The sequence below is a fragment of the Enhydra lutris genome, unplaced genomic scaffold, assembly GCF_002288905.1.
Source record: "Enhydra lutris kenyoni isolate GAN:26980312 unplaced genomic scaffold, ASM228890v2 scaffoldscaffold27, whole genome shotgun sequence".
NCBI lineage: Eukaryota > Metazoa > Chordata > Mammalia > Carnivora > Mustelidae > Enhydra > Enhydra lutris.
In genome coordinates this window covers 2,676,720-2,703,934 of record NW_019154111.1, presented here as the reverse complement: position 1 = coordinate 2,703,934, position 27,215 = coordinate 2,676,720, and the positions used below count along the sequence as shown (strand labels likewise).

The 27,215-nt window shown below is 36.6% G+C and overlaps 1 protein-coding gene across 1 annotated transcript; it reads left to right on the top strand.

Moving 5' to 3' along the window:
- Positions 1–281: 281 nt before the first annotated feature.
- On the top strand, positions 282–26,685 carry LOC111151894 (probable inactive serine protease 58). Its single transcript, XM_022510111.1, has 5 exons — positions 282–318; positions 14,205–14,346; positions 24,825–25,069; positions 25,880–26,016; positions 26,404–26,685. The coding sequence occupies exons 1-5, from the start codon at positions 282–284 to the stop codon at positions 26,551–26,553; spliced, it is 711 nt and encodes a 236-aa protein (XP_022365819.1). The 3' UTR covers positions 26,554–26,685.
- The last annotated feature ends 530 nt before the right edge of the window (positions 26,686–27,215 follow it).

Genomic DNA, 27,215 nt, shown 5'->3' with positions numbered 1-27,215 from the left:
GGTAAAGCTCAGACCCATGGACCTCATCTTCCCATAGGGCAGGCTTCACTGAGACTGAGAAGATCTCCGGCTGTGACGGGTGACTCTGCTTTCACGCCGAGGATCAAGAGTAGAAGGAGAAACCTCTAGATGACAGACTTTTGTAGAATCCTTATCCTCTGGTCTCCCACCTGCACCTTCTGCTGTCTCGAATCCCCAGGCAGGATATAAATTCTGTGCTTTCTTTGTGCCTGTTAATTTCCACTACATCCTTGTCCTCAGCACAGGATTCGGGCATCAACATGAATTGTATCCCATTAACCTTGCTGATGGTGACTGGTGAGTGACTCAAGGTAACTTTGTCAAGTTAATTAGGACTCTATTGGGGGGTGAGGCTGTGGCGCTGTGTTGGGGAGGGAGAGCTGGTGGATCAGGGACGTGAAAGTTTGGGAAATGGGTGATACATTACTCATTTTCTGTACAGGCTCTGTCATTGGTAGGACCCAAGTAAAACTTTCTATTATGGGCTCAAATCTCCTCCCAATGCTTATGAAGTTCGTGGGCTAAAACATGGGGGTATGCCAGAAGGGATGATGGAGATAGGATCCTGGAAGGGGGCATAGGAATGTGTAAAAGACATAGGAAACAAAAAAGCAGGTGTTCTGCTGTAAGGGTCGAAAGGGAAAGGTTGATTTTGCTCTTGGGCTTTAAAATGTAATGTACAATAATAAGAATAACAACTATCACCACCACTGCCATAAAAGCATATAACTACATAGTGGTTTTATAACAGACACCGCTCTCTTCATATCAACTTTGTGAGAAAAGTATTATTATTGTTCTCTCTCTCTCTCTCTCTCTTTTTTTTTTTTTTGATGAGGAATGAAGGCATGGAGTAATTAGGTAACTTGCCTGCAATGAAGTTGGTATGGCTCTGTAATTAGGCAGTTATGCTCTTCTACCTAGTTATATGGCCAGGGACAATACTCTAACCTCTCTGAGCCTCAGTTTCCATATGTGCAACATGAGAAAACTCTCTGTCTCTTAAGGACATCAGTGCTTCTTAAACTTGTATTAGACTGAGAGGAGTTAGCCAAGTTAAGTGGGGTGAGGGGTGGGTAGGTTGTTTCCGACAGAGATGAAGGTTGTTTCAGTAAGTGTGAAGGTCATGAGGTGTGACATGTTAACTAAAAGACCATCTGTGTGGCTGGAGCAGAGAGAAAGGAAGTAGATTAAGAGTCATATAGTAGAGAGTCTTCTAGCCTTAATTTTAGAAATGACCCTGGGTGTAATAGGAATCCTTTCAAGAGTTTTAAATATCTGAGTTCTATTACCACACTTAGGATTTAGAAACATTCACATGACTTTAGTATGGAGAATGATTTTGGGTAGAAATAAAGGTTATGGGTGGGAAAGATCTGGAGAGAAATTTAAGAGACTGTTGCAGTTTCTGGGCAACTGAATGGACTAGGATGGTAGCCGTGAGTCTGAAATAAAGGAAAAGGATACCAGAGGTAATAGTGAGATAGAAGTCATGATCAGCTGAATGTGAGGAACGAAGGGCAGGAAAAAGTAAAGGCTTGTCATCCAGATTTCTGGTTGAATGAATGGTAGTACAGTTTATGGAAATCAGGGACACTGGACAAGGAGGTATTTGGGAAAGGAGACAGGTTACTTTTTTGACTTACTTAGTTCGAAGTATTTTTAGGCATCGAATGGAGATGTCCACCTGAATATAAAGGTCAGGAACTCATGACGGATCTGAGCTGGGATGCAGATCTTGGAATTTGGGAACTTTGACAGGATTTGAATTCGTGGGAATGAGTGAAAAAGATTACTTGAAAAGAGTTTATGGAAATGTGTAAAAGACAGAACTATGAAGAGTTCTAACTGCTTTTTTGGTTTAAAATTCTCATTTTGAAATAATTATACATTTACAGGAAGTTGCAGGAAATGTGTGGAGTACCACATACCCTTCATCTGGTTTCCACCATGGTAACATCTTTCATAACTATGGCACGAAAATATGACAGACCATGAAACTGACATTGGTGCTGTCCAGTTTCTTCAGCTTTCCTCATTTTTACGTGTGTGTATTTAAACTTCACACCTGTAGGTCTATGCGTCCATCACCACTTTGAAGACACAGAAGAGTCCATCACTGCAGAGTCCCTCCTGTTGCCCTTCTTATGGACACACCATTACATTCTCCCTCCTCCACAAAACCCCCCTTCCCTAAGCCATGGCAACTGCTAATGTGCTCTTCACTCCTGTAATATTGTTGTTGCAAGAATGTTACAGAAATGGAATCCTATAGTATGTTATATTTCAGGATTGGCTCTTTTTACTTAGCATAATTCCCTGGGATTTGTCCAAGTTGTGTGTATATCAATAGTTTTTTTCTTTTTATTACTATTATTTTGGGGTATGGATGCACGCTGGTTTGTTTAACCATTTACCCACTGAAGCACATCTGGGTGGTTTTCAGGTTTTGGCTTTTACTAATAAAGCTGCTATGTTTTTGTGTGATAGTAGGTTTTTGTTTGTCTGGAATACATGTCCAATAATGCAGTTTCTGGCAATGGTAATTGTATGTTTAGTTTTATACCATACTGCCAAATTGTTTTCCAGATTGGCTGCACCATTTTAGATTCCCACCAACAATGTATGAGTGAGCTATTTTCTCTACTTCTCTGCCAGCATTTGGTGTTTTCACCGAAGTTCACTATTTTTTATATTAGCCATTCTGTTAGGTGTATAGTAATACCTTATTGAAATTTTAATGTTCATTTTCCTAGTAACTAATGATGTCAAATATCTTTCATGTGCCTGTTTACCATATGGATAGTCTTTTTTTTTTTTTTAAGATTATTTATTTATTTATTTGACAGAGAGATCACAAGTAGAGAGGCAGGCAGAGAGAGAGGAAGGGAAGCAGGCTCCCTGCTGAGCAGAGAGCCCAATGTGGGGCTCGATCCCAGGACCCTGGGACCATGACCTGAGCCAAAGGAAGAGGCTTTAACCCACTGAGCCACCCAGGCGCCCCTGGATGTTCTTTTTTTTTTTTTTTTAATTTTTAAAATTTATTTTCAGCATAACAGTATTCATTGTTTTTGCACCACACCCAGTGCTCCATGCAATCCGTGCCCTCTCCAATACCCACCACCTGGTTCCCCCAACCCACCCACCACCCTTCAAACCCCTCAGATTGTTTTTCAGAGTCCATAGTCTCTCATGGTTCACCTCCCCTTCCAATTTCCCTCAACTCCCTTCTCCTCTCCATCTCCCCATGTCCTCCATGTTATTTGTTATGCTCCACAAATAAGTGAAACCATATGAAGATTGACTCTCTCTGCTTGACTTATTTCACTCAGCATAATCTCTTCCAGTCCCGTCCATGTTGCTACAAAAGTTGGGTATTCATCCTTTCTGATGGAGACATAATACTCCATAGTGTATATGGACCACATCTTCCTTATCCATTCGTCCGTTGAAGGGCATCTTGGTTCTTTCCACAGTTTGGCAACCGTGGCCATTGCTGCTATAAACATTGGGGTACAGATGGCCCTGGATGTTCTTTTTAGTGAAGTGTTTGTTCTTGTCTTTTGCCTATTTTCTAATTAGATTGTTTGTTTTATTGACTATTGAGTCTGAGAATAGGTATCCAGTCTGTACAAGTCCTTTATCAGCTATGAGGTTTGCACATATTTTTCCCGGTCTATAACTGGTCTTCAAACTCTCTCCAGAGAGTCTTTTATAAAGCAATTGTTTTTAAATTTGATGATTTGATGAGGTCCAATTTATCATTTGATCCATAGGTTATTCAGGAATATGTTTAATCTCCATGTATTTTGGGATTTTCCAGGTATCTTTCTGTTATTCATTTCTAGTTTAATTCATTGTGGCTTAAGTTCAGAAATTGCATGATTCCCTTTTCTTTTACGTTTGTTAAGTGTGTTACGTGGTCCAGAACGTGGTCTCTCTTGGTGAATGTTCCATGTGGGCCTGCGAAATCTGTGTGTTCTGCTGGTTTTACAAAAGCAGTCTATACTTGTCAACTACATCCAGTTGGTCGAAGGTGCTGTGGACTTAAATGACATCCTGACTGTTTTTCTGCCTTCTAGAACTGTCCATTCCTGATAGAGAAACGTGTTGAAGTCTTCAAGTAGGAGAACGGATTTATCTATTCTCTGTAGTTCTATTAGCTTTTACCTAATGTAGTTTGATGCTCTGTGATTATGCACATGCACACTAAGGATTGTTATGTCTTCTTGGATCATTGATCCCTTTATTATAATATAGTAATGCCTGCCTTTATCTCTGATAACTTTACTTAAAGTCTGCTATGTTTGAAATTAATATAGCTACTCCTGCTTTCTTTTGAGTAGTGTTAGTGGGATATATCTTTCTCCATCCGTTTACTTTTGGTCTGTATGTCTTTATGTTTAAAGTGGGTTTAGGGGGCCCTGGCAGGCTCAGTCGGAGGAGCATGCAACTCTTGATCTTAGGGAAGCCCCGTGTTGGGTGTAGAGATTACTTAAATAAATAAAACTTAAAAAAATTTAAAGTGGGTTTATTGTAGACAACAGACACTTGGATCTTGTATTTTGATTCATTCTGACAATCTCTGTGTTTTTTTATTGGTGCATTTAAACTGCTGTATTTATAGTGAATATTGATATAGTTGGATTACTATCCACCATATTTGCTGTTGTTTTCTACTTGTTTTATGCTCCTATTTTTTCTTTCACTTTTTTTGGTTTGCCACTTGTCATTTAAATGGAGTATTTTATATTATTTTAGTCTCTCTCCTTTCTTAGCATATCCATTATACTTCTTCTTTTTTAATATTTTTTATATGGTTGCCTTAGAGTTTGCAATATAAATTAACAATTAACCATTGTCCACTTCCAAAAACACTGTGTCAGTTCACGGATAGTGTGAGTACCTAATGATAATAAAATAATTCTGACTTCTCTTTCCTTTCCCTTACATCATTGCTGTCATTCATTTCACTTGTATATGAGCATATATGCATGTAAGCATATATCATTGAATACATTGCCAGGGGGCGGGGAGTGAATTGAAGTTTTGCATTTACCAGCACATTTCCATGTTGAAGGGTGAGAATTGAAATGCACCTCCCTACTGTGCTCCATTTACCAGGAGATGGAGGAGGCAATGTTCTGAGTAGCTCTACCTTACATAGCCTTGTTCAATATAGTTGTCAAATGACGATGAAGGCTTGGCAATCTGCTGGGTCTTGGGGACATAGGGCCATGTGTGGTGGAGAGAAGGAAGCAGAGTACTGTTAACTTTGCCTCAGACTCCTCCGTCAGCCTCCTGGCCACTGTGCAGAGGCTCAGCTTTCCCCTGAGCTCCATTCATACTGCTTGAGAAATTGGAGTATTGCCTGTTTCCACTGGGAGTGGAAACTTACTCAGCGGTAAATAAGGGAGTGGAAACCCTTACTCAGTCTTGGAGAACCCATGGCAGGCGGGCATTTTCCCATTGTTTGGGAACATTGCCACTCCCCATTGTTTAGTTAGAGTAGGGTAGGTGTTGTCAAAAAGAGTTCTTTTGTGTTCAGCTATCCTTTCCCCTTTCCTCTGGCTCAGAGGAGCATGTTTTTCTTGAAGTTTTTGTTTTGAGATGAGATGTAAGAATACTGAGGGAAGTTAGTGTTATGTTGTTCCTTAAGTCCCCAGGTTCCTTAGGTAGTCTACTTTCTTCTTTCCATTATTCAGAGTCTTTCTATGTTTGTTGTGTTTATTGTGTGGGGTTGTTAGTTGTAAAAGGGAAAAGCTGGGAGTGGGGAATGGGGCTACTCCTTCTTGGATCAAATGGAAAGTCGAGCTCTAATGCTTTAGGGGCTACTAGAAGATGAGAGCCTGGTAAAGTACCTTATGAGGCAGGAGAAATTAAAAATGTAATTCACACCAGTCAGAAGAGTTTGTTTCTAGGAGGAGGAAGTAGTTAATGTGTTCTATGCCTATGACAAATTAAGAAAATTAAAGTGCAGACACAGTGAAGGCATATAGTTGCGTTAATATGGAGTTAAAATTTGCCTAAGGTATTATTCAAGGACATTAAGACAAGGGTCTCTGAAGAGTAATAAGAACATAATTAAAAATTATATGCAAACAAAATCATGGAACACTACATCAAAAACTAATGATATACTGTATGGTGACTAACATAACATAATAAAATAAAAAATAAAATGATGAATAGAGGAATCTAAATCAGGTAGAGAGGGAAGATAAAACAGGCAGGGACCAGCTGGAATGCAGGGGTAAGGACACAAGGTATAAGTTTCTAACGAGTTCTTAGAATCAGTGACTGTAAAGCTTGGTCAAGAGTGAGTTAGGACATCAGGGCTTTAGTGGGAAGAAATATGAGCATTTTTAGAGTAAATACCAATATTTAGTTGGCAGCTCAGCCTGGAATGTAACTCAGTTTTGATTAGGAGAAACCTGTTCCACAGCTTTCCTTGGAAGGACCAGTGGCTTGAAGGAACTGTGTATTGTTGCTGCAGCTAAGATGGAGCTAGTAGTAGTGCAGACTTCTTAAAGCTAACGAGGGATGGTCTGGAGTCGGGAATAGATTGTGGGAATTAAGTAAGACTGAATTTATGCACTGGATTATTTTAGAGTAAGAAGGAATGTGAAGATTATCTGCATTCTCAACTTTTTTGAGCATGAGAACCTCTTTTAGTCTTAAAGTATTTTGACTCTTTGATAATTCTTTATTGAATTCTTATGTAATGCAAAAAGGTGAATTAACTATCTTTGTTAAAGCAATGTGTATTTTATTAAATACTGTTTACTGGATTTCCTGTTAACTTTACTTTTGAAGTAGATCTGTCCATCCACCCACTTACGTGCTCTTCTCTGTCTCCACCACTGCCAGTTTAGTGCAAGTCACATCACTTTGTGCCGGGCCTACTACAGTAAGCCTAACTGTTTCTTCTCTTGCCATTTTCCAATTCATTTCTTGTTTTTTTTTTTTGTTTTGTTTTGTTTTGTTTTTTTGTTTTTCTAAGATTATTTATTTATTAGAGAGAGAGAGGAGAGCACGCGTGAGAGCAAGCATGTGCAGGGGGAGGGGCAGAGGGAAAGGGAAGAAGCAGACTCCCTGTTGAGCAGGGAGCTCAAGGCAGGGCTGGATCCCAGGACCCTGAGATCATGACCTGGGCTGAAGGCAGACTGAGCCACCCAGGCATTCCTCTAGTCCATTTTTAATCAATGTCCAGTGATGTTTTAAAAAAATAATTGGATCACATAACTTTTGTATATTCAAATTCTTTAGTAGATTTTTTTACACTCAGAATAAAATCCAAACTCCTGATCATGGCTTTCAAGCCCTGCTTGATGAGGTCCCTGCCTCCTCTAAAGGCTCATCCTAGGGCAATCTTTTCCTCAGCTTCTGTGCTTCAGTCTCCTTGGCTCTCTTCAGATTCTTGAGCCCTCCTAGTCCTTTCTCCTCTTTGAACCTTTGTACATGCAGTTCCTCTCCTGAAAAATCTTCCTTTTGCTCTTCCCATAGCTGGTTTTTCTTATCTTTCTGTCTCAGATCACCTGTCATTTACCCAGCAAATACTTCTTTGCACACCCAAACTAAATTAGATTCTTCATTTACTCTCTTATTATGTTTTCTCATGGAACACTGTCACTTTCTCATCACAATTTATAGCTGTCCGTTTATGTACTTATTTGCTTGTTGTCTATCCCCTTCATTTCATGGAGGCAAAGTCTACTTCTATCTTGGATATCCTTTTATATTTAATATGCAACATGTTGCCTGGCACATAGGAAGTATTCAAGACATACTTTTTTAAATAAATGCAAAAAACATTAACTCTTAGTTGTCTGGTGATGCTTGTTTCACATATGGATCAGAAAACTATTTCATTAATTTCAGAGCCTCCCAGTGGACCCCTGCACACAAAGTGAATTTTACTCCAACCCACTAATTCATTTGTATAATACATACATATTGAGTTCCTGCCAGACACTGTCCTAGTTAGTGGGGTATATTGTATAAGTCATTGTTCCTTCACTGCTTATCATCTACAGGTGAAAACCCCATAGACACAGAAACATAAATTGACAAAGCAAGAGAAGCCCAAATTGAAAAAAATGACAATGACAAGAAAGGATCAGAGAAAATCTCTAGAAACAACAACAAAACAAGTAAAAGAATGGCAATAAATACATATCAATAACTACTTTGAAAGTGAATGGACTAAACACTCTAGTCAAAAGACACAGGGTGACAGAATGGATTAAAAAACAAGATGTATCTATATGCTGCCTACAAGAGACTCATTTTAGATTAAAGTCACAGGCAGACTGAAAGTGAGGTGGTAGAGAAACATTTATCACACAAGTGAATGTCAAAAGAAAGCTGGAGTAGCAATGCTTATATCAGACAAACTAGATTTTATCCTCAACTATAGCAAGAGATGAAGAAGGGCACTATATAATAACAAAAGGGACAATCCAACAAGACAATATAACAATTATAAATATTTATACACCCAACAAGGGAGCACCCAGATATATAAAACAATTATTAACAAACAGAAAGGAATGAATTGACAATAACACAATAATAGTAGGGGACTTTAATATCCCACTTAAATTAATGGGAAGATCTTCTAAACAGAAAATAAACATGGAAGAGTGGCTTTGAATGACACATTGGACCAGATGGACTTAACAGGTATATGCAGAACATTCCATCCTAAAACAGAGTACACATTCTTTTCAAGAGCACATGGTACATTCTCCAGAATAGGTTGCATTTTAGGTCACAAAACAAGTCTCAACAAATACAAAAAGATAGAAATCATACTATGCACCTTTTCTGATCACAATGCTATGAAACTAGAAGTTAGCCACAAGAAAAAATTTGGAAAGACCACAAATACATAGAGGTTAAACAACATGCTACTAAAAAATAAGTGGCCAACCAGGAAATCAAAGAAGAAATAAAAAAGTACATGGAAACAAATAAAAATGAAAACACAACAGTCCAAAACCTATGGGATGCAGCAAAAGCAGTCCTAAGAGGGAAGTATATAGCAATACAGGACTACCTCAAACAATAAGAAAAAAATCTCAAGTACTCTAACCTTACACCTAAAGGAACTACAAAAAGAGCAACAAATGAAGCCTAAAGCCAACAGAAGGAAGAAAATAATAAAGATTACAGCAGAAATAAATTATATAGAAACTAAAAAACAAACAAATAATAAAACAGATCAATGAAACCAGGAGCTGGTTCTTTGAAAAAATTAGTAAAATTGATTAACCTCTAGCCAGACTTATCAAGAAGAAAAGAGAAAGGACCCAAATCAATAAAATCACTAATGAGAAAGGAGAAATAACAGCTAATAGTACAGAAATACCAATAATTATAAAAAAATTTGAAAAACTATTATGTGAACAAATTAGATAACCTAGAAAAAAATGGATAAATTCCTAGAAACATATAAACTACCAAAACTGAAACAAAAAAAAAAATAGAAAACTTGAACAGACTGATAACTAGCAATGAAATTGAATCAGTAATAAAAAAAAAAAAACTCCCAAAAAACAGAAGTCCAGGGACAAATGGCTTCATGAAAGCCAAATCCTACCAAACATTTAAAGAAGAGTTAATACCTATTCTTCTCAAACTATTCCAAAATCCAGAAATGGAAGGAAAACTTCCAAACTCATTAGATGAGGCTATCATCACCCTGATACCAAAACTAGATGAAAACAATACTGAAAAAGAGAACAATAGGCCAGTATCCCTGATGAACATGGATGTAAAAATTCTCAATAAAATACTAGCAAATTGAATCTGTTAAAATAATCATTCATGACAATCAAGTGAGATTTATTCCTGAGCTGCAAGGGTGGGTTCAATATCTGCAAATCATATGATCCTTTCAGTAGATGCAGAAAAAGCATTTGACAAAGTACAACATCCATTCGTGGTAAAAATCTCGACAAAGTATGGTTGGAGGGAACATTCCTCAGCATCAAAAGGTCATATATGAAAAACCCACAGCTAATATCATCCTCAGTTGGGGGAAAACTGAGAGCTTTTCTTCTATAGTTGGGAGCAAGACAGTGATGTCCACTCTCATCACTGTTAATTCACATACTATTGGAAGTCCTAATTATAGCAGTCAGACAACAAAAAGAAACAAAGGGCATCCAGATTGGCCAGGAAGAAGTCAGACTTTTACTATTTGCAGATGACATGATGCTCTATGTAGAAAACCTGAAAGACTCACCAGAAAATTGCTAGAACTGATACATTAATTTAGCAAAATCACAGGCTATAAATCACCATACAGAAACCTGTTGCATTTCTATACACCAATAATAAAGCAGCAGAAAGAGAAATCAAGGAATTGATCCCATTTACAATTTCACCAAAAACCATAAGATACCTAAGATAACACTAACCAAGAAGTGAAAGACCTGTACTCTGAAAACTACGGAACACTTATGACAGAAATTGAAGAGGACATGAAGAAATGGAAAGATATTCCATGTTCAGGGTTTGGAAGAACAAATATTGTCAAAATGTCTGTATTGCCCAAAGCTATCTACATGTTTAATGCAATTCCTATCCAATTTCCAACATTTTTCACAGAACTAGATGAAAGAATTATAAAATTTGTATGGAATCAGAAAAGACCCTGAATAGCCAAAGCAGCCTTGGAGTGAAGGGGCCAGGAGGCAAAGCTGGAGACATCACAATTCCAGACTTTGAGTTATATTACAAAGCTATAGTAACCAAAACAGCATGGTACCAGCACAAAAATCGACATAGATCAATAGAACAGAATAGCAGCCCAGAAATGAACTCACAGTATATGGTGGGTTAAATTTTGACAAAGCAGGAAAGAATGTCTAATGGGAAAAAGACAGTCTCTTTAACAAATGGTGTTGGGAAAATTGGACAACCACATGCAGAAGAATGAAACTGGACCACTTCCTTACACCATGCACAAGAATAAATTCAAAATGGACTTAAGGCATAAATGTGAGACCTGAAGCCATAAAAATCCTAGAGGAGAACACAGGCAGTAACATCTTTGACATCAGCTGTAGCAACTATACCTGAGGCAAGGGAAACAAAAAGGAAAAAAAAAACAATTGGGACTACATCAAAATAAAAGGCTTCTACACAGCAAAGGAAACAATCGACAAAACTAAAAGGCAACCTATGGAATGGGAGAATATATTTGCAGATGACATACCTGATAAAGGGTTAGTATCCAAAATATATAGAGAACTTATAAAACTCAACACGCAGAAAAGGAATAATCCAATTAAAATATGGGGAAGATAAAGCTAGAGTAGTAGGACTCAAAGAGCCTTAAAAAACATACAGAGAAGTTTGCATTCTTGGGCAATTCCACGAAGAAATAAAAATGGCTAATATAATTTTTAAAGACTTCCTTTACTAGTAGTCAAAGAAATGGAAATTAAGTGGATAATATTTTAACTTATTCAATTACCAAATACTTTTTAATCATAATATTCTCTGATGCCACGGGTATGAAGAGAAAGTTTCTTACACTCTGCTTGTAATAGTGATCTTTCTGAAAAGCTATTTGGCAACATAAATGCAAACTCCCAAAATGTTCAAATCCCTTCCTCCCTTTAATTTTACTTCTCAGATGTTATTTAAGGAAATAATTAGAACTACATTTAAAAAATAATATGAAAACACGTTCCTCATCATAACAATATAAAACATTATCAAACTAGGTACCAAAATAAAAACATAACTAAGTACATGACTGTTTCCATATGATGAAATATTATGCAAGTATTAAAAAGAACATTTACAAGGAATTTTGGAATTTTAATGACATAGGTTATAAATATATATTTATATATAATCTGTATATTTGTGTCCATGAATGTCTGTAGACAGAACTGACTACATAATTTGCAGAGCCTAGTATAAAATGAAAATGCAAGCTCTCTTGTTCAAAAATTTTAATTCCAAGATAGCAGTAGTAGAGCCTTAAACCAAATGTAGGGCCCTTCTGAACACGAGTTCTGTGTGAGTACACAGGTCCCACGCCCTTGAAACCAGCCATCCCTACAGAAAAAATACTGAAAGAAAATATTCCAAAACATTATTAATGATTACCTTTTGGTTTGGGAATTACTGATGATTTTTTTTTACTGATTATTTTTATTTCATGTCTTTTATAAATTTTCACAATAAATATATATAGCTTTTTAAAAAATAAAATATGGGCAGAAGACATGAACAGAAATTTTTCCAAAGAAGACATACAGATGGCCAATAGACTTATGAAAACATGTTCAACATCACTTATCAGGGAAGTGCAAATCAAAACTACAATATAACATCACCTCATACCTGTCAGAATGGCCAAAATCAGAAACAACAAGTGTTAGAGAGGATGTGGAGCAAAAGGAGCCCTCTTGCACTGTCTCTGGAAATGAAAACTGGTGCAGCCACTGTAAAAAACAGTATGGAGTTTCCTCAAGAAGTTAAAAACAGAACTACTCTACAATCCAGCAATTGTACTACTAGGTATTTACCCAAAGAATACAAATATACTAATCTGAAGGGATACATGCACCCCCATGTTTACAGCAGCATTATCTGCAGTAGCCAAACTATGGAAGCAGCCCAGTGTCCATTGACTGATCAGTGGATAAAGAAGAGGTGGTATATTTATACAAGATGGAATATTACTCAGTCATCAGAAAGGAGGAATACCCAACTTTTGCATCAACATGGATGGGACTGGAGGAGATTTTTCTAAGTGAAATAAGTCAAGCAGAGAAAGTCAATTATCATATGGTTTCACTTGTGGAGCATCAGGAATAGCATGGAGGACATTAGGAGAAGGAAGGGATAAATGAAGTGGGGGAATCAAAGGAGGAGACGAACCATAAGACTATGGACTCTGGGAAACAAACTGAGGATTTTAGAGGGGAGGGGGCAGGGGCATAGTTTAGCCTGGTGATGGGTATTGAGGAGGGCATGTATTGCATGGAGCATTGGGTGTTATATGCAAACAGTGAATTATGGAACACTACATCAAAAACTAATGATGTACTGTATGGTGACTAACATAACATAATAAAAAAAATAAAAGCCATAAGATAGGTGTCAAAAATAAAAAAATAAATATTAAAACTATAAACAAAAAGAATTTCAGTAGAGTTGACACACAATGTTACATTAATATCAGGTGTACAATGTAGTAACTTGTTAAGTTTATATATTATACTATGTTCACTGTAAATGTAGCTACTATCTGTCACCATACAACGCTATTAGAATATTACTGACTGTATTTCCTATGCCATGCCTCTTATTCCCATGACTTACTCATTCCATGACTGGAAGACTGTATCTCCCACTCCACTTCATTCATTTTCCCATCCCTTCATCGCCCTGCCCTCTGGTAACCATTAGGTTGTTCTCCGTATTTTTAGGTCTGTTTCTGCTTTTTGTTTATTTACTCCTTTTTAAAAATATTTTATATATGACCGAGAGCATATAGTATTTGTCTTTTTCAGTCTAACTTTATTTCACTTAGTATAATATCCTCTAGGTCCATCCATATTGTTGCAAATGGCACTATAACATCCTTTATTATGGCTGCATAATATCCATTGTATTGTCTCTCTTGAGAAAGAAAAACAAAACTGAAAAACTGAAAAACAAAGCCTCACAGTTCCAGGTTTCTGGGTTCTGGGTTTCAAGATGTACTATAAAGCTGTAGTAATCAAAACAGTGCATTACTGGCACAAAAACATACACATACATCAATGGAACAGAGTAGAGGACCCACAGATAAACCCACAGTTATATGGTCCATTAATCTATGACAAGGGAGACTAGAATATACAATGTGGGAAACACAGTCTCTCTAATAAATTCATAATCTGTAAAATAATATAAAATTTATCCATCCCATAGTTTTTTTTTCTGTGAAGAATAAAAAATCTAAATAAGTACACCAAGTATTTTAGTACAGTGTTTGTACAGTATGGTTCTCTAGTACCATAGAGTTAGGGTATCAGTTAGTTAAGTGATTAATGAGTGGCAAATATTGATATTCTCTGATACTGGCATCCCAAAATCTCCATAAGCACCCTGAGTTCTCTTTTGTCAGCTAGGTTATTTCCCTTGATTCTCTTCTCTCTTTGTTCCAGGTGTTGTTTCATATGTTGGTGAAGACATGGAAGGGTTAAATCATCTTCACTACCTATTTTACCTGAATTCCAATTATCAGTCCTGTGTGGGGACTTTGATTGCCCCTCAGTGGGTATTGACAGCGGCACACTGCTTCTTACCGTAAGTGATGGGGATCTGTCCGCTCTGTTCTAAGGCTCCAAGGCTCCCCAAATACACATGTATGTGTTAGTGTGTATACATGTTGGTGTGTACCTGCAACTGTACCTCTTGGTATATAACTCTAGAGTATATAATTAGGAGTGGAATTGCTGGGTAATAGAGGATGCAAATGTTCACTTTTGTATATCTTCCAGCAGTTTATAAGCATTTCCCACATTGAGTATTGTCAGACATTTTTCTCTTTTGCTGATTGTGTCAAATTTCTTGTTATGCTCTTAATTTTTAAATCTTTATTAGCAGTGATGATTAGCATAATTTTTTCTCCTTTTTCCTCTTCATCCTCTTCCTTCTGCTTCCTTCTCCCACTATTCTGCTAATAGTGTTTCTTCAGGGAAATTCTCTTTCGTGTTTTATGAACATTTCGTGAATTTAAAAAAATTACTTTGTAGGACTTCTATAAAGCTCTAGTTATTACTCTTTTGTCAATTACATATGTTGAAAATACATTCTTCCAGTTCATGGTACCATCTTCTCTTTATGGTGTATTTTGATCAATAAGAGCTCTTAACTTGTGTATAATTCAATTTAATGCTTAAATTATCATCTTTATTTCTGATTAATTGGGTTTTGTGCCTAGTTGAAATTAACTTTATGATTCAAGATCAGAAAGATATTTCTTCATTTCTAGAGTCTTTAAAGGTTTGATTTCATATTTAAATATTTATATCATTTAGACTTGATGTTTGTGAATGACGTGAAGTAGGGATCCAGTTTCATTTTTTTAAATTATAGTAAGCTAAACATCCAAATATCATTTATCTAATGGTTCCTTTTTTCTCCAGTGACTGCAACACCACTTCCGTCATCTGTGAAAGTTCTTCGATCTGTACATGTTTTTGGACTCTCTATACTGCTCCATTGGTTTATTTATTATAGACCAATACCACAATGCCTTAATAATTATGACTTTCTCATAATTTGTGATGTCTGATAGGGTAGGCCAGCCATGTTTTTCTTTATCAGGAACACTTAGGTATTATTTAAAATAAATTTTAAAATCTGTTAAGTTTTTAATTTGTTAAGTTCTATGAAAAACTCTGTTGGGATTTATTTGGAATTACTTTGACTCCTGTATCAGTTGGGAAGAATTAATATTTTTCTGATAATAATTATTCATAGCCATGGATATGGTGTATCTTTTTACTTATTTTGGTTTCCATTTGATGAATTTCAAGAGTTTTATCTACATACATATCTTGTACATATCTTATTAAAAATTTTATTCTTAAAGTGCTTTATGTTTTTCTATTATATTTTTAATTGATGTACTTTCAGAAAATCATATTTTCTGTCTATTAGTAATGATGGAAATGCAGTTGTTATAATAAACTTGTATCATAAATTTATCTAATGGCATGTTCTCTTGTTATATTCTCTTACTATTTCTAGTAATTTATGCATATATTCCTGTGTATTTTCCACTAACCATCTTTGAAAAGGGCCATTTTCATTATTTTAATTCTAAATAATTTTTATAAATTTCCACATGATTAAACCTTTCATTCCTAAGTTTAGAATTTGGTTGGGTAAATTTTGGAGGATAACTTTCCATATTAAAAGAAAATCTTTGAGTCCTAGTTTAATTGTTTTGTGGTCAGAGAATGTGATCTATGTGATACTGATTCTTTGATGAGAATTGAGACTTGCTTCTTGGACCAGTATAAAGTCAATTTTTATAACTCCTCATGTGTTTGAAAGAATGTACATGCTGTAATTTTAGGATAGAAGTTTCTATGTATATCAAACTTTAATTGTGTAGTTCAAGTCTTTGGTATCCTTACTATTTTTTTTGCTTAATATGAATCATTTAGAGATTGAAATATTCTTCTGTATTTATTCTGTATTTATTAGTTTGTATTACAGTAATTTGTATTACAGTAATTCTGTATTAATAAATGTAATCTATACATTTATTACTTTTTGTTTTTTAAAAATGTTTTTTAGACTATTTTATTAAGTATGTGTAAGTTCAGGTACATTTATAAATGTAGGTGCTTTGTGCATTCCTAATAAATCAAAGCTATTACTATATATCATTACTTTCTCTCATATAGTTAATATTTTGGTTTTATAGCCCATTTTTCAGATATTAATATGCCAATCCTTTTTTTTTTTTTTTTGGTTGGTTGGTATTGTCCTGCTATATCATTTTATATCTTTTCTACCTTTCTGTATCTTTTTGATTTAAATATATCTATTAATTTACATATAGTAAGATTAAAAAAATACAATTTACAATCTGTCTTTTAACTGGTGAGTTTAAGCCATTGTGTTTATATTGATTATTACTATACTCAGTCTTGTTTCTACCTATTTTGAATTCCTACTCTTTTTATATTTCTCTAAAAATGCTTTTGCTCTATTATTTGATTAATATTTTAGATATCTTTTAATTCTTCTTTCATTTTTGTTGTGAAGTATACACATTTTCTATTCTTTTAGCCATTGCTTTATAAATTTTTAAAAAATATTTATTTATTTATTTATTTATTTATTTATTTATTTATTTGACAGACAGAGATCACAAGTAGGCAGAGAGGCAGGCAGAGAGAGAGAGGAAGGGAAGCAGGCTTCCTGCTCAGCAGAGAGCCCCATGTGGGACTTGATCCCAGGACCCTGAGATCATGACCTGAGCCGAAGGCAGAGGCTTAACCCACTGAGCCACCCAGGCACCCCTGCTTTATAAATTTTAATATGGAGATTTAATGTAACAGAGTCTAAAATTACATAATATTCAAATGCCCTTTTTTGATTTCAAGTTTTTATTTTAATTCCTAGTTATTTAATATTTATGGTAAAATTGGTGTCAGATGTAGAGTTTAGTGATTCATTAGTTAAATATAGCACTCAGTGCTCATCACAACAAGTGCCCTCCTTAATATCCAAAGCCCATTTAGCCCATTCCCTGCCCAACTCCTTCCATCAAACCTCAGTTTGTTCTCTATAGTTAGGGGTCTCTAATGGTTTGCTTCCCTATCTCTTTTTACCCCCCTTCCCCATGTTCATCTGTTTTGTTTCTTAAATTCCACATATGAGTGAAATCATATGGTATTTATGTATTTATCTTTCTCTGACTTGTTTCGCTTAGCATAATACTGTCTAGCTCTGTCTATTTTGTTGCAAATGGCAAGATTTCATCTTTTTTGATGGCTGAGTAATATTCCATTGTATATATGTACACCACCTCTTCTTTATATATTCATCAGTCAATGGATACTTGGGCTGCTTCCACAGTTTGGCTATTACAGATAATGAACGTCGGGGTGCATATATCCCTTTGAATTATGTATTTGTATACTTTGGCCAAATCCCTAGTCATAAATTGCTGGATCATAGGTTAGTTCTGTTTTTAATTTTTTGAGGAACATCCATACTGTTTTTAGAGTGGCTGCACCAGTTTGAATTCCCACCAACAGTGTATGAGGGCTCCCCTTTCTTTGCATCCTGCCAATATCCGTTGTTTCCTGTGTTGTTAATTATAGCCATTCTGACAGGTGTGAGGTTTTATCTCATCATGGTATTGATTTGCATTTCTTTTTTATTTTAATTTTTTTTCAGTGTTCCAAGAGTCATTGTTTATGCGCCACACCCTGTGCTCCAAGCAATAAGTGCCCTCCATAATACCCACCACCAGGCTCACCTATCCCTCCACCCCCCTTCCCTTCCAAAACCCTCAATTTGTTTCTCAGAATCCACAGTCTCCCATGCTTCATCTCCCCCTCTGATTTCCCCCAATTCACTTTTCCTTTCCTTCTCTTAACATCCTCTGTTATTCCTTATGCTCCACAAGTAAGTGAAATAATATGATAATTGATTTTCTCTGCTTGACTTATTTCACTCAGCATAATCTCCTCCAGACCCATCCATGTTGATACGAAATTGGGTATTCATCCTTTCTGATGCAGGTGTAATATTCCATTATATATATGGACCACATCTTCTTTATCCATTTGTCTGTTGAAGGGCATCTTGGCTCTTTCCACAGTTGGGCAATTGTGGCCATTGCTGCTATGAACATTGAGGTACATATGGCCCTTCTTTTCACTACATCTGTATCTTTGGGGTAAATACCCAGTAGTGCAATTGCAGGGTCATAGGGAAGCTCTATTTTTAATTTCTTAAGGAATCTCCACGCTGTTTTCCAAAGTGTCTGCACCAACTTGCATTCTTCCCTCCAACAGTATGAGTGTTCCCCTTTCTCCACAGCCTCTCCAACACTTGTTTCTTGTCTTGTTAATTTTGGCCATTCTAACTGGCATAAGTTGGTATCTCAATGTGGTTTTGATTTGAATTTCCCTGATGGCTAATGATGAACATTTTTTTCATGTGTCTGTTAGCCATTTGTACATCTTCTTTGGAGAAGTGTCTGTTCATGTCTTCTGCCCATTTTTTGATGTGATTATCTGTTTTCTGGAGTGTTGAGATCAGGAACACGACAAGGATGCCCACTCTCGCCACTGTTGTCCAACATAGTACTAGAAGTCCTAGCAACAGCAATCAGACAACAAAGAGAAATAAAAGGCATTCAAATTGGCAGAGAAGAAGTCAAACCCAAAAGACTCCACCCCCAAACTACTAGAACTCATACAGCAATTCAGTAGATACAAAACCAATGTACAGAAATCAGTTGCGTTCTTATACACTAACAATGAAAATATAGAAAGGGAAATTAGAGAGTCGATTCCATTTACTATAGCACCAAGAACCATAAGTTACCTGGGAATAAACCTAACCAAAGAGGTAAAGGATCTGTACTCAAGGAACTACAGAACACTCATGAAAGAAATTGAAGAAGACTCAGAAAGATGGAAAAGCATTCCATGTTCATGGATCGGAAGAATAAACATTGTTAAAATATCTATACTGCCCAGAACAATCTTCACTTTCAGTGCCATCCCAATCAAAATTCCACTGGTATTTTTTGAAGTGCTGGAACAAACAATCCTAAAATTTGTATGGAACCAGAAAAGACCCTGAATTGCTAAGGAAATGTTGAAAAAGAAAAACAAAGCTGGGGGCATCATGTTCCCTGATTTATTACAAAGCTGTGATCACCAAGACAGCATGGTACTGGCACAAAAACAGACACATAGACCAGTGGAACAGAGTAGAGAGTCCAGATATGGACCCGCAACTCTATGGTCAAATAATCTTTGACAAAGCAGGAAAAAATATCCAGTGGAAAAAAGACAGTCTCTTCAATAAATGGTGCTGGGAAAATTGGACAGCTATATGTAGAATAATGAAACTCGACCATTCTCTTACACCATACACAAAGATAAACTTGAAATGGATAAAAGACCTCAACGTGAGGCAGGGATTCATCAGAATCATAGAGGAGAGCATAGGCAGTAACCTCTTCGATATCGGCCACAGCAACTTCTCTCAAGATATGTCTCCAAAGGCAAAGAAAACAAAAGTGAAAATGAATTTTTGAGACTTCATCAAGATCAAAACCTTCTGCACAGCAAAGGAAACAGTCAACAAAACAAAGAGGCAACCCATGGAATGGGAGAAGATTTTCGCAAATGACACTACAAAGGGTTGATTTGCATTTCTCTGATGCTGACTGATGTTGAGCATCTTATCATGTGTCTGTTAGCCATCTGGATGTCTTCTTTGGAAAAATGTCTATTCATATCTCCTGCCCATTTTTTAGCTGGATTCTTTATTTTTTGGGTGTTGAGTTTGATAAGTTCTTCATAGATTTTGGATACTAGCCCTTTATCAGATATGTGATTTACAAATGTCTTCTCCCATTTTGTAGGTTGCCGTTCAGTTTAGTTGATTGTTTCCTTTGCTGTGCAGATGCTTTTTATCTTGAGGAAGTCCCAATAGTTAATTTTTGCTTTTGTTTCTTTTGCCTCTGGCAGTGTGTCTAGCAAGAAGTTGCTGTGGCCAAGCTCAAATACATTGTGGCCTGTGTCTCCTCTAGGGTTTTGGTGGTTTCCTGCCTCACATGTAGATCTTTCGTGTATTTCAAATTTATTTTTGTGTTTGGTATAAGAAAGTGGTCCAGTTTCATTCTTCTGCATGTGGCTGTCCAGTTACCCTAATACAGTTTATTGAAGTGCCTGTCTTTTTTCCATTGGATATTCCTTCCCTTTTTTATGTCAAAGATTAGTTGACCATATAGTTGTGGGTCCATTTTTGGCTTTTCTGTTCTGTTCCATTGACCTGTGTGTCTGTTTTTGCACCACTACCATACTAGCTTGATGACAACAGCTTTGTAATAAAGCTGGATGCCTCTAGCTTTGCTTTTGTTTTTCAAGACTGCTCTGCCTATTTAGGGTCTTTTATGGTTCTATACAAATTTTAGGATTGCTTGTTCTGGCTCTGTGAAAAATGGTGATAATTTGATAGGGTTTGCATTAAATGTGTAGATTGCTTTGGATAATACAGATATTTTACCAATATTTGTTCTTCTAATCCTTAAGCATGGAATGTCTTTCTATTTCTTTGTGTTCTCTTCAGTTTCTTTCATAGGTGTTTTCTAGTTTTCAGAGTACAGATCTTTTACCTCTTTGGTTAAGTTATTATTAGGTATCTTATGGTTAAATGGGGCCAATTATTTGATTTCGCTTTCTACTGCTTCATTATTTGTGTATAGAAAAGCAACAGATTTCTGTATGGTGATTTTATAGCCTGTGACTTTGCTGAATTCATGTATCAGTTCTAGTAATATTTTGGTTGAGTCTTTTGGGTGTTCTATGCAGAGTATCATGTCGTCCATGAATAATGAAAGTTTGACTTCTTCCTTGCCAGTTTGGATGCCTTTTATTTCTTTTTGTTGTGTGATTGCTGTGGTTGGTACTTCCAGTAATATGTTAGATAACAGTGATGAGAGTGGTCATTTCTGGCTTGTTTCTGACTGTAGAGGAAACGCTCTTAGTTTTTCCCCTCACTGAGGATGATATTAGCTGTGGTTCTTTCATATATGGCCTTATGATGTTGAGGAATGTTCCTTCAATCCCTGCTTTCTTGAGCATATTTATCAGGATTAGATGCTGTATTTTGTCAAATGCTTTTTCTGCATCTCTTGAGAGGATCATATGGTTCTTATCCATTCGTTTATTAATGTGGTGTATCACATTAATTGATTTGGGAATCTTGAACCACCCCTGCAGCCCAGGAATAAATCCTACTTGATTGTGGTGAATAAGTCTCTTAATGTACTGTTGAATTAGATTTGCTAGTATGTTGAGAATTTTTGCATTCACATTCATCAGGGTTACTGGCCTACAATTCTCCTTTTTAGTGGGTTTTTTGTCTAGTTTTGGAATCAAAGTAATGCTGGCTTTGTAGAATGAATTTGGAAGTTTTAAATAGGTATTTTTATTTATTAGCTTTATTTTTATTTATTTTAGAAAGAAAGAGCACGTGAGTGTGGTGGGGGGGCAGAAGAAGAGAGAGAATCTCAAGCAGACTCTGCATTGAACACAGAGACTGATGTGGGGCTCAGTCTCAAGACCCTGTTATCATAACTTCAGCCAAAATCAAGAGTCAGTTGCTTTGGGGGAAATCAGAGGGGGAGACAAACCATGAGAGACTGTGGACTCAGAGAAACAAACTGAGGGTTTTGGAAGGGAGGGGGGTGGGAGGATGGGTAAGCCTGGTGGTGGGTATTAAGGAGGGCACATACTGAATGGAGCACTGGGTGTGGTGCCTAGACAATGAATCTTTGGAACTCTGAAAAAAATAAAAATATTAAAGAAAAAAAGAGTCAGTTGCTTAACTGACTGAGCCACCCAGGCATCATGGTATTAACTTTTCTTTAAATGTCTGGTAGAAGTCCCATGGGAAGCTATTTGTCCCTGGACTTTTGTTTTTTTGGGAGATTTTTGATTACTGATTCAATTTCTTTGATGGTTATAGGTCTGTTCAAATTTTCTATTTCTTCTTGTTTCAGTTTTGGTAGTTTGTATGTTTCTAGGAATTTATCCATTTCTTCCAGATTGCCCAGTTCATTGGCATATACTTTTTCATAGTATTCTCTTATAATTGCTTGTATTTCTGTGGTGTTGGTTGTGATCTCTCCTCTCATTCATGGTTTTATTTATTTGAGTCCTTTCTCTTTTCTTTTTGATAAGTTTGGTTGGGGTTTATTAATTTTATTAATTCTTTGAAAGAACCAGCTCTTAGTTTTGTTGATTTGTTCTACTGTCTTGTTTCTATATTATTTCTGCTCTAGTCTTTATTATTTCCCTTCTTCCACTGACTTTAGGCTTTACTTGGTGTTCCTTTTCTAGCTCCTTTAGGTGTAAGGTTCGGTTCTCATAGGCATTCTTAGTTATATTCTACCCATATCTCTCAGAGGGAACCACTATTCTCTTGTTCTTCTACCACAGTTCAGTTTTGCATACTATAGAGTTATCTTAAGCTGAAATTCACTCACTCTAACTTGCCTGAATTATCTATTTATCATGAACTCTTTTTTCAATATAAACCTCTCTATTTACTTATAAGCATATTTTATGATAAATTAAGTCATAAAATTAGGGGAAGGAAAAACGAGAAATAGAGGAAGGATAAGAGAAAATATTAGAGGGCACCAGTTTTAGATAGTTATTAAATTAACACTGGAAGAACTAATGACTTCCCTTTAGCAGGACGGGAGAGTAATCTTTACAACAGAAAAAAACAATTTGACAAACACAGATGCACAAGAGTTATTACAACTGATTTAAACAATAAGTTGGGCCTAACAATTCCATCAAGTTCTATAGCTAAAACACCAGTGCTCGTTAATTCCCAAGGTATGGAAATGGATTTGTGGGGGTCATTAAGTGATCTCTCATTTTGAAAGGCAAGAGAGAAAGAAACTTAATATCACGGTTTCTTCCTTTTCTGTTCTAATGTATCAGTCCAATGAACAGTCTTGCTCTTGTCAAAATTCCTCCCAGTGGCCACTGCAATTTCATATTTTTCTGGAGGAATTATGCCAACTGGAGAGATATCATATGAATTTAAACACAAAGGGAGCATGTGTTTGGTATAGAGAACCAAATAGACTGAGATGATCTAATGAGAAGCACAGCAGTCAGTATAAAACAACTTGGCCAAAGACCAGTCATCCCTACCTGGGGGCCCAGCAAAATCCTTCACTACAAGCAGATGAAACAAAGTATGACAAACAAAGTATGAAAAAAGGTTCTCAGGAACACAGCAAAACTAAGGAAAGTACTTATAATATCTAATGTCTTGTAAAAGTGACTGAAAGCAAAATTTGCCTAAAGGATATTGCTCTGATGAGACCTTTTAAACTTGTCAGTCCTTGGGCTTAGCTCAAGGATGATTTATCGGGCCTACTCCTATCTCTTTATTTTTATTTTATTTAAAAAAATATTTTATCTATTTATTTATTTATTTTGGAGAGAGAGAGAAAGGGAGAGCATAGGTGTGAGCGGGGGGAGGGGGCTGGAGGAAGAGGGACAAGCCAACTCTGCTCTGCATGTAGAGCCCCACACAGGGTTCAGTTTCACAACCCTGAGATCATGACTTGAGCCAAAATCAAGAGTCAGATGTTTAACCAACTGAGACACCCAGGGCACCCCCACCCTGTCCTATCTCTTTAAACTTTACAACTCTCTATAAGGTGTCAAAGACAGACTGAGAGACAAATGGTACTGTTGTTAGGAGACAATATAATCTTAGCATTTGGGAGCTCAACAAAAAATTTGGTACTTAGTACCAGTGTGGTACTTATCTCACTCTTGTGGTTGGAGAAATACCTGAGTGGGAGACTCATGGGCCTCGCTGGAGTGCCCTGTTCTGAATTTAGAGTCTTGAGCCATGCTTGTGAGTAGATCTCAACTGGATCTCAGTGGAACATCCAGGATTTTTGACTCTTGTTTTTCCAAAGGACCACCAGAAAACCCTGCTAAGCCAGCAGTTTTGATGGATGTGAGTAGACCATAGTATATTCAGGCAATCCTCCCTAGCTTTAGAACATTTAAACTCTCAAAGCTGTTACTTACTTCCTCTATACAATTTCATATTTCCTATTCCCCTCAATTGCCAAAGGAGCCTCCCTAACAGAGCCTACTATTTCATAAAAGCCTTGACTATCCATTTGCATTCTTCTTTCTACCATTTCCAGGTCTTGAATTGGAGCTTCTCTCTAGAATTATGCTAAGAAGAAAGCCGAGCCATTGCATTGCTTAACTCCTGGCAGGACCATTTACATTATAGTCTATGTGAATGGCAACCCATTGGCTTGTATAATGCATAATCTGTGTGACCGCATGTGGCAGCTACACATAAAGAATTATGTGGACAAAAATGAGAGGAAAAGATTTAATGGGCTACCATAGAAGGAGTGTGTGTGTGTGTGTGTGTGTGTGTGTGTGTGTGTGTGTTTGTGTGATTAGCCTTGGGATCTGGGAGCATTAATCTTTGTTCTCTTTTTCATTTTTCAGAGATCTTCAGATCATCTTTTATGGCAGTTCCACAAATATTCAAGACTTTACTGGGGAGTTTGTACCTTATGACAGGATCATTATTCACCCAAATTTTACCGTTACCTCTCCGAAAGATGACCTCATGCTGATAAAGCTACCTCTACCTTTTACCTTCTCCACCGTGATTTTTCAGTTGCCTACTCTCAAGAATGCAATTAAAGATTGTTTGATTCACACTTGGTTAGACAACAAAAACTTTATTGGTGAGTGACTATCAAAAAGAAGAGTTAGTTCTTGGATATATTCTTATCTTTAGGATCTCTAAGGATTTAAGGGAAGGCATTGAAACTTATAGTACTAATGCCAGATTTCTAGGCACACATATAAAGCTAGACTTGGAACAACAGTATTGGCTCTCTAGAATAGAAGAAGTGATCGTTAGAGTTTTGGGAATCAAATCCTAAATCAAGGTGTTACATAAATGTATCACATTGGCATACACCACAGGGATTAGAATCTGAAGTCTATGTTTGAGTATTGATTATAACATTCTTTATAGGTTTATGAACAAATTCTTTCACTTCTTTGACTCTTAATTTGTGAATTGGTAAGAATCATATTTTCCCTTTACCTAGCAGGAGTATAATATTATTATTGATTACAACAATGGTAGTAACTACCATTTGTCAATCACTAATTACGTACCAGGGACAAAGCATCCTATACATATTATATAGTCATCATCACATATCATGTAGATAAGTTTCCTTGGGATTTTTATCTTATAAGACAGGAAACTAAGACTCAGGGAAATTAATTTTCCAAGGAAAATGAAATGAAATGAACTTGGTAATGACAGAGCTTGGATTCAGATCTTGTTTCATGCATGGATTGTCTTCTCAGCAACCAGCCTTTGCTGCTGATCATCTGTCAGAGATGATAAATTGAGCAGGAGGATGTGTTTGATTCATGATCATTTATTTTTACTGAGAGGAAGCCCTGAAGTAGGGGGAGGCAGGATGCCTTATGAAAAGGCAGATAGGAATCAAAGTCTCCTTATTTTTTGTGCTTAGGAAATTCAAAGCATAAGCTGCAAAGAGTCAAGATTCAACTGAGCTCTAATATAAACTGCAAAAAATTACTGGGTGAAAAACTCCTTGAAAACATGTTCTGCATAGGACCCATGCTAGGAACCCAAGAGCCCTGCCAGGTAAGTCTTCTTACCTCATTTGCCCCTAAGCTCAGTCTCTACTCTTTGTGTCTCTCATTCTTGGAGGGGCTGGATTTTTTAGTCAGGCTAGGAGCTCAGAGAGGAAGGGGCTGATGAATAATGACTCTTTCTTCTCCACCCTGTGATAGAGATGAAAGAAATAGATTTTGGGGTGGAAAGCTATCTTCCAGCTACTGCCTGGAAATATCTGTGTAGGGATGACTGGGAGGTGTAGGGGTCATTAAAGCAATGGAAAGAAGCTTTCATACTGTATTCTTCTGTCTTGGACCCCTTTGCATGGCAAATATAGTAGCTTTCCTTTTTGTTCAGGTGTTGAGGAAATCTCAGGTGGGAAGGAGTTTCTGATCCATCTACTCTATCTGGCAGGTGGTCACAGCGGCACCAGCCATCTGTGGCGGTGAATTACAAGGAATTTTATCTTGGGAAACTGGATGTATTCTAACAGGATATGCTGTTGTCTTCACCGACCTACATAACTATGTTCCATGGATCAAGAACGTTATGTCTACAAAATAAGCTGATATAGAGCTCCACTGACACCCTTACCTCCCGGCTGATCCACAGCAACCACATTCTGTATCTCAGTCCCAGTCTCTCCTAGGGTCTAGGCTTGATTGGAGTTCCAGAAGAGATCGTTGATGACTCTTGGGTGTTGGCATGACTCTAATCTCTTTAATTGCTTCTTTGCTTATTCCTAACTCATGACTAAATGTTTATAACATGGAAAACCTGAGTTCTGGTCTCAGGAAGTAGAATTCCCCCAGGGATCTTTTTGGATTCTACCAACTCAGATATTTCCATTAAAATACTCTCTGCCTTATCTTAAGAACACAAAAAACAAGTGGAATGAGGGATAATAGCTACCAGGAGTCTATTTGGGCAAAGTGTAACCATATAGCTGAGCAATAATTTGCCAAAAGTTGGTCAGATAATTAGCAATTTTTCTAATGACAAATGTCTCCTGTATAAGTGTGTGTGTGTGTTTGTGTGTGTGTGTATGGGTGGTTGTAGTTAGTTCCCATTAGTTACTTAAAGGATCTATAGAATTGCTTAGGTTTACTGAGACCACCCAAAGGTCATTGTAATATTTGGGCTAAATAAGGATTTCTGTATTTTGAACAAAAGCTGCAATGCATATTCGTAAGAATGTTTTTTTTTTTTCCCAGTACATTTTCGTT

Coding starts and splice junctions, on each gene's coding strand:
- LOC111151894 (XM_022510111.1), top strand. CDS start 282: ATGAATTGTATCCCATTAACCTTGCTGATGGTGACTG. Junction 319..14,204: donor AACCTTGCTGATGGTGACTG/GTGAGTGACTCA, acceptor TCTTTGTTCCAG/GTGTTGTTTCATATGTTGGT. Junction 25,070..25,879: donor AGACAACAAAAACTTTATTG/GTGAGTGACTAT, acceptor TTTTGTGCTTAG/GAAATTCAAAGCATAAGCTG.